The sequence below is a fragment of the Notolabrus celidotus genome, chromosome 22, assembly GCF_009762535.1.
Source record: "Notolabrus celidotus isolate fNotCel1 chromosome 22, fNotCel1.pri, whole genome shotgun sequence".
Lineage (NCBI taxonomy): Eukaryota > Metazoa > Chordata > Actinopteri > Labriformes > Labridae > Notolabrus > Notolabrus celidotus.
Genome location: NC_048293.1, coordinates 26,457,033 through 26,464,889, shown reverse-complemented (window position 1 = coordinate 26,464,889; position 7,857 = coordinate 26,457,033). Strand labels below are relative to the sequence as shown.

Sequence of the window (7,857 nt, the reverse complement as noted above, 5' to 3'; positions counted from 1 at the left end):
AGAAGTATAAGGTTGCAGAAAGTGGAACAATTTGAGAACAGTGACTTAAATTGTATTAAATGTGGATTGTTTGAGTAAATGAAGGTAATTAACACTGATTGGATTCACCTGGCTTGTCACTGTATGTTGTTAGCATGGTTTAGCTATCTGCTGTTTGTAGTAATCTAGCTGTAATGGAGGGCTTTAAGGATGGGCTTATGTCTTAAAGAGTAAAACATAGTTAAAGGAGGGTTATTAAATGTGAAAAGTCTTTCTAATGTCCTCAAACATCCTCTTCTGCTCCCTGCAGATGGCAGTAGAGGCGTTTAGGCTAACACCGTGTTAGCTCCTCTCCCAATCACTTCCCGCGGTCAGAGGAAACCAAGATGGCGGCTCCCCTGCGTCGATAACATTCCCTTCTCAATGTTACCTTCCAGAACCTTAAAGACCAGATAAACCTTCACACTGAGACTCTGACTGACTGCCTCTTTACCTCATCTTAACCCCGACATGTTCCAGGTCATCAGCGGGAGGACCGTCCAGGCTGCCCGGCTCCTCTCCCCGAGGACCGCCGTGCTCGTGGAGGCAGTCCGGGGCAGAAAGTCCCGCACGGACCCGGTCGCCAAGTCCAAAGAGGGGCGCATCAAAGTGCCTCCCCCCGTGGACCCGGTGGAGATGGTGGTCCTGAAGGAGAGATACTCGGAGTACCAGCTGATTATGAGGGCTCTACGGTGCGTTTATATCTCGGGTTGGGTGTTATAACTGAGATGTGTCAGCTGTTAGCAGGCCGCCTGGTGTTATGGGGAATTCTGTATACCATTGAAACGTGCGTCCATCTTTAATTTCCTGTTCAGCTGTTATCATAACACTCCAGAAATAGTATTAAATTATCAATATATACTAAATTTAGGCATCAAAAGTAGGGTGTATTTTGGGTATTAAATGTATTTAAGTATTTAAAATAAAAGTACAAGTAAATTTGATAATATATAAAGAAAAATTACGAAATTTAAGGATTTAAGAGCTTTATTTTTGACTGTAAACCACCTTCAAATATTAAGTCACTTAAAGAAACAAGTCTTCAAACATTTAAGACTCTGAAATGTATCATATCCTCTCAATTTCCATTAATTTAAAGCCATATATTGTCATATAAACAATATCAGACTTATTGAAATGTCTCCTGATTTAATTTTGGATAAAAAAATATACTCAGGGGAATTTTAACAGAGTAAATTGCAGATTTTATTAAGGATGTTTAGGGAAATTTAAGTGGAAAATGACAGAAATTTTAAGCACATATACTCCCTAACTGTGCTACCCTGGACACATCAAAAACATGCACCAAAGTTGCACTGATTTGTCAAAAAGTGCTACAAAAATTTGTCCAAATTGTGTAAAATTGGTATTCCAGCTAAGAAATGTGAAAAAAAAAAAATATTAAATTGGCATCCCCTGATTTAAATTAACACATGGCCTGGTAAACATGGTTTAAATCTCAGTTATTCATTTCTGTTGATAGTTTGTGTTATAAAATGATTTTTTTCTGCAGTCTTTCACATAATAAGCTACTATTATTTAATTTAACTGCAAGGTATGAAATCTACATCAGATTGGTTCAGGTCAAGTAATGAGTCCTCTGTGTGTGTGTGTCAGTCTGGAGTTTAAGGAGGAGATGCTCAGGAAGAAATACGAGGAGGAGACGGGCTCCCTCGCTGCGGAGAGAGCGAGGCAGGACATGGAGGAGCATCGCACCCTCATGGCGTGGAACGACGAGGAGAACCAGCGCCTACTCAATATCAGGTAGAGGAAAATAAGATGAACCTCATTCAAAGAAATGCTGCAGTAGGATTTGTTTTACGTTCTGTTCCCCCTGTATTGACTCTCTTCGGTGTATCTTTCAGGATGTTGAGGATCCAGAAGGAGAAGGAGGAAGTGGAAACCAAGCAGATTGAAGCTGCCATCCAGAGAGAACAAGAACAACAAGAATTAATCAAAGAAAAGGAGAAGGAAATTTTACAGCTACAGGTACGAATTATCAGTCTCTCTGCTCTTTCCCTTAAACTCTGAAATCCTCTTCCTTTGCATGCTTTTCTAGTCTTGTGAAGATATTTTCTGCAAGTGAAAATATTAGTTTAAGAAAGATATCTTTATTATAACTGTACAATCAAATACCGTTTAGGGCAAACTTGTATGTTCTTTTAGTATCCAAAGTCACATTTTGGAAAGGCTTGATTTGAACCATGCATGCTGGTCTGAGACTAACTTCTTGTTTTGTGTCTCTTCCAGGAGGACGCAAAGAACTTCATCACCTTGGAGAACTTGGATCAGCGGATAGAAGAAGCTCTGGACAATCCAAAGAACTACAACTTTGCCGTCGACAAACAAGGGCGGGTCGTCAAACAGACAGTGCAGCAGTGACACACAGGACACACCTGGTTATGTCTCACACAGGAGGCAGATGGAACACACAGAGGTCTGTCAGTCTGAGCCGAGCTGGGAGAGAGCTTCCTTATAACTAACAGAACACAGCGTGAGAGGATCGTCCTAACAGTTCAAGAAGAAATATCTGAGACATTTTCATCAGCAGATATCATGGAGAGCTATGTGTTTGCTTTCATCGAGCCTGTATCATTGCTGTAAGGTGTTCATCTGATCATAACTGTCCTCAGATAATGTATGTTAAGTAAATTAAGGTTTATTGCAGGTCCATTAAAATATTCTGAATCTTTGATCAAGAAATTTCTCTTTCTCATTCCTCCATGGAGAATATCTGAGCTTACTCTCCCTCCATAAGAGCAACATGAAGACATCTCAATGATTCAGTGTCATTTCATTAAGTTTGACGATCTGTGACGATCTGATTTATCCTAAAATAACCTTAAAAAATTCGATGATTTTTGTTGAATTTTGCAGAACAGTATAAATGTTTTTACACTTTAAAATAATTTACATAGGCAGTACTTTGTGTTCTCTAACTTTAACATTAAATAGGAATATTCTATTTAACACAAAGTCAGAGGTAGAGCTGGAAAACCACCTGAAAAATAATAAATAATACTCTTAACTTTACTTTTCAAAGGATATACTGGAGACTTTTTCTTCCTTGGAGCTGTAAACATCCTTCAAATACAACAATCTGGTGCAAAAATAACATTTTTTACAAGTTATTTTTGCACATTTTGTGATTGATTCAGGAGTGTTTACTCAACTGTAATCCTGCACTTGAAGCTTCTGTCCTCTAGGGGGCGCCATGTAAACAATCCTCACTGATAGTACTTTGAAGAAGCTCATGTGAGCCAACGTGCAGCTGAACCAGGTAATCCTTCTGAGAGTTCAGGCTGCAGGTTAGAGGGATGATGAGGGTCAGAGGTGAAAACCTGGGGCAAGTCAGGTAATCTGAAGACGGGGGAACAAAGAGTTTAAATTCTACTTTTAAGGACAGAATTAAACAGTTTGCACTTTAAAGGATAAAGAAGAAGAAGTTTCTTTCTTTAAAATGACTTATATTAATGCAAAGTGACCAGAAAGTGTTAAAAACAATGCAATGAAAATACACAACAATTAAGTGCATAGGCAACAAACCAGGGAGTGGGAGTTTAGCATGTAAGAGCTGCAGATGTTCACTGGCTCCAGGGTTAAGTAGCAGTAATGCGGTGCACAGAGTTAATGCGATCGTTGTCCGAGGTCAAGTAGATTGTTCAAACACGGCAGCGAAGGTCAGGATTAGAGAAAACAGACCAAAGATTTAGATGGACTCTCAGCCAAGTACCAAGACCGGCAGCTGATGTCTTGACTCAGTATCCCACTCAGTTCAACAGATCTCTATATAAAGTTCTAAAATAAGTAGTTTATGTCCCTTTAGATGATAACTTACACACTCTGCTATATATTATTCAATCTTTTGAAAATGAAAACCATATTTGCAACAACAAAGGCCAACAATGGACTTTAAAGGTGACATATCACGCTTTTTTCATCAATATATATTGGTCTAAGAGGTCCCCAAAACATGTCTTTAAAGTTTATGCTCAAAAAAACACTTTGAAATCAGATTTTGGTCTGCCTGAAAAACCCTCTTCTTCAGTCCTCCTCAGAACACTCTGTTTTCTCTCTGACCACGCCCCCTCAGGAAGTGGATGTGCCTCCTGCCTCGGCTGTCCAGCACGTTGATCTAATGTTTACATGTTGGCTGAATATACACGGCTGCTTACAGACCCGCGTTACTTCAACCCTCTGAATCTGATCCAGAATCTGATCCTGACGGAGAGGCGCCTGCAGCAGGACCTTTCTGAAGGATTGGTCACAGATTTAGTGTTTCTTGTTGTTTTATTTGTCAGTATGTCGACGTGTGTCTTGGTACACAGCTACGAACATGTAGCTATGTGGCTATGCTAACTAGCGCTAGCACTTATCCATGACAAATAAAAATCATCCACTAGATCTTCAAATCTGCAGACGTGGGGAGTCAAACCGACCTCTACCAGAAAGGCAGCAGGACCTTTCTGAAGGATTGGTCACAGATTCTGTGTTACTTGTTGTTTTATTTGTCAGTATGTCGACGTGTGTCTTGGTACACAGCTACAGCTACGACATGTAGCTATGTAGCTATGCTAACTAGCGCTAGCACTTATCCATGACAAATAAAAATCATCCACTAGATCTTCAAATCTGCAGACGTGGGGAGTAAAACCGACCTTTGTGTTTATTAAGACAGCCTACAACTAGCATGCCTCCCTCCTAAGCTCCTTGTTAGCACACATTTGTGCAGGGAATGAAAAACGGAGGAGGGATTCAGTATTATTTTATACAATCTATGGGCTGAACAAGCTCCGAGCTCTGACTCCGTGACAGACCGGATATTGTTGTTACGTAACAAAAGCATGGAAGTCTGAAACGGCTGGTTTCACACACATTTACAGAAAGGTGGAGAAATCAGAACAGGGGCAGAATGGATTCTTTTCATTCTCGGGGGGTTTGTAGACAGGGACACATATTTCAGGTAGAGAACCATTAAAAAGTCAATTTTGCATAATATGTCACCTTTAAATATATGTAGAAACAAGAACTTTAGATCATATTTCAAAGGATATGGACCATGTTTCCCGTCTCCTTCAATATGGCATGATGATGATTTGTAAATTATAGTCCTATTTAGAGTAACACTCGTGATAAAGCAGAGCATAGTAAATGTGTGGCTTCATTGTGATTGACAAAGCTATCAATATGAGTGAAGAAATGTCTTCCTCTGCTTATATCTGCACGATTAAGCCCTTCAGAGCAGGGGTTCCCAAACTTTGCTGGATGAGTTTAGGTGCAGGCAACTCAAGAAACATTTGATTGAAGGGTCAAGGAGTCCAAAAATATGAAAATCACTTCCTAACACCTTCATTTAGATCACAAGCAGATCTGTTATCAATCAAAGGACTCTCACACAGCACAGTTATTATTCCTCTCCTTTTATTTGGTGCAGCGCGTGTGATTATATCAGCGTATTTGTACAAACAGCATCTGGGTTATTGTAGTTTTTTTGGTATTTATCCTTCAAAATAATGTGTTGTGTTTACCTAAATGTCTATACACATGAATATACATAAAAACAAACAGACTAAAGCTTCAAACTGGTTTCAAAACCACAAAAAGTGTCTTTAAAGCACCTCACTTCCTTAAGAGCAATAAATACATTCACAAAGTAAGTGTGGATGGAGGCAGGTGTGTTACGACAGAGCAGGAACAGGTGATGGTTTAGTTTTCTGATGAATCATCGGGTCTTTAGGAAACAGGACACTGTGTTCTTTTAGTGCACCCAGGATGAATCCATAAGACAAGTAAAGCTGCATTTGTTCTTCTTCATGCTTCAGTTTTAAAGTGTGACCGCTCTGAGTATCAAAAACTGGCTATAAAAAGTATAAACTTCATTTATTTGATGCTAAAAAACAGTCAACAGAAGGCTGTACATTTAAAACACAGATTGTACGACTGGCTTATGTAAAAAAAAAAAGAAGCTCACATTATAATATAAAAAATACAAATTTAAGCACTTGAATATTCAAGTATAAAAAGTCACAAACAACACATCCACTGCTGGAACAATACTGTTGGTTTCTTCCATGAGATGTGAGGAGGATCCTTTGAAACTAGAGGATCTGTGTGTCACTGCTTCGGTTTGTGACGTGTGTTTTTATTCATTAAACCACCCAATCTGAGTCTCACTTCATTGTTGATTATGAAACCTGATTATTGAGCTGTCCAGGGTATTTTTCAAACCTCCTCTCTGCCTCCTCACTGAATGCATCCCCTGAAAGAGAAAACAAAAAACAAAGTCATAAAATGTTTAAGAGTAATTAGACTTCAACACTTTGCAGCAGCAGCAGTGTTCGTCTGCTCACCGACGTGGCAGTTATGCAGCCAGATTCGATGTCCGTCATATTTGCAGTTGCATTTCATGGCGTTGTTTGTGAAGTCGCTCTCAGCCACCTCATAATTTGGATTTATCACAATCTGGAGAAGTGAGGAAAATAAGATATAGATATCAGAAAACAAGAGAAACAACAACACACTGTAAAAATATTCCACTTTCCAGATATTATATTAAGAGTACTGAACCTAAAATGGTACTTAAGTAAAAGAATCTGACAACACATGTTCACCTGCAGGATGTAGTTTCCAGGTTTGACGTCTGAGATGTCGATCCACTGGCAGTCGATGTCGTGGCGGTACAGATCCCAGCAGCCCACAGTTATTCCCTGATTGCCAAAGTTTGCACACTCGTACCGCTTTGAGGTACCTGAGGGGAACAACATCCAGGAAGTGGTTAGATTTTTTCTTCTTTTGGCCCTTTTGCTTGTATTTGATAGGACAGCTGAAGAGAGACAGGAAATGTGGGGAGTAGAGAGTCGGGGAAGACATGCAGGAAATGGTCGACCGGCCGGGAATCAAACCGGTGACCCCATGTGACGAGGACTGTAGCCTCTGTACATGGGGCGCTTAGACCACTAGGCCACCAGCACCCCAGAAGTGTTTAGATTTAATGACTGAGTCATTAGAGGTGAACACTTGAATTAATTCTTAGCTTATTTTATAACATATTTGAGTAACTTGAAAAAATTCTCAAGGCTGTTTAACGTCAATATTTTGTGATTTTCAAAATTCTTTATAATATTAAACTGAATTTTTTTTGTTAAGGACATAGAAGGACACTTGAGGAGCAACTTTTTTAAAGTAATATTTTTGGGGCTTTTTTGCCTTTATTTTATACGACAGCTGATGAAAGACAGGAAATGTGGGGAGTAGAGAGTCGGGGAAGACATGCAGGAAATGGTCGACCGGTCTGGAATTGAACCGGCGACCCCTGCGACCCCTGCGACACCTGCGGCCCCTGCGACCCCTGCGACGAGGACTGTAGCCTCTGTATCAGAGATCACAAGACCACCAGCGCCCCAAGGAGCAACTTTTTAGGATTCATTGTTCTGTTTTCTTTTATTTCACAGACCAAACTACGAATCAATCAATCCAGAAAAGAATGCACAATGAAGCTAATAATAAGCTACAACCTTTTAAGGTTACATTGCATCCTTAAATCCATAAAAACAGACTTACTAGAAAGTGTTTTCATTATGTATGCATGAAGTTATCCTTGTGGATACTTCCTAAAACTTGAATTTGAGGTAAAACATGGAACACCTCTTTGTTTTTCTGATATTCTTCCTAAATCTCTGATGTTGTTTTCATTTGTTGAATCTCCTTGATTGTCAGAGAGGCAGGACAGGTCAGATTATGTGCCGCCTCATCACTCAATCATTCTGAAATTGATCTCTCTTCAACACAACAGACTTCCCGCCTCTAGTTCTCAACTGAAAGAGAGTAATCTGTGAATCT

General features: G+C 39.7%; 2 protein-coding genes and 1 long non-coding RNA gene across 5 annotated transcripts in view; 1 reads left to right on the top strand and 2 right to left on the bottom strand.

Annotated features, from left to right (window-relative positions):
* LOC117806305 overlaps positions 1–800 on the bottom strand; it is a 20,991-nt gene extending 20,191 nt beyond the window's left edge. Inside the window, exon 1 of the long non-coding RNA XR_004629641.1 lies at positions 109–800. This is a non-coding gene — a long non-coding RNA (uncharacterized LOC117806305). The remainder of the gene's footprint in view (positions 1–108) is intronic.
* Positions 169–2,713, top strand: mrps26 (mitochondrial ribosomal protein S26). Its single transcript, XM_034675183.1, has 4 exons — positions 169–710; positions 1,636–1,782; positions 1,884–2,007; positions 2,269–2,713. The coding sequence occupies exons 1-4, from the start codon at positions 490–492 to the stop codon at positions 2,398–2,400; spliced, it is 624 nt and encodes a 207-aa protein (XP_034531074.1). The 5' UTR covers positions 169–489; the 3' UTR covers positions 2,401–2,713.
* Positions 2,714–5,422: 2,709 nt separating this feature from the next.
* loxl3b (lysyl oxidase-like 3b) overlaps positions 5,423–7,857 on the bottom strand; it is a 28,046-nt gene continuing 25,611 nt past the window's right edge. For all 3 annotated transcript variants that reach the window (XM_034675936.1, XM_034675934.1, XM_034675935.1), the window contains 3 exons: positions 6,630–6,766; positions 6,369–6,480; positions 5,423–6,277 (listed from right to left, as the gene is read on the bottom strand). In XM_034675936.1, the coding sequence (XP_034531827.1) occupies positions 6,204–6,277; positions 6,369–6,480; positions 6,630–6,766 (323 nt within the window). In that variant the 3' untranslated portion in view covers positions 5,423–6,203. The remainder of the gene's footprint in view (positions 6,278–6,368; positions 6,481–6,629; positions 6,767–7,857) is intronic.

Excerpts from the sequence above, each read along its gene's own strand:
- mrps26 (XM_034675183.1), top strand. The coding sequence starts at position 490 with ATGTTCCAGGTCATCAGCGGGAGGACCGTCCAGGCTGCCCGGCTCCTC. Across the intron at positions 711-1,635 it reads CTGATTATGAGGGCTCTACG|TCTGGAGTTTAAGGAGGAGA; the intron begins GTGCGTTTATAT and ends TGTGTGTGTCAG. Across the intron at positions 1,783-1,883 it reads CAGCGCCTACTCAATATCAG|GATGTTGAGGATCCAGAAGG; the intron begins GTAGAGGAAAAT and ends TGTATCTTTCAG.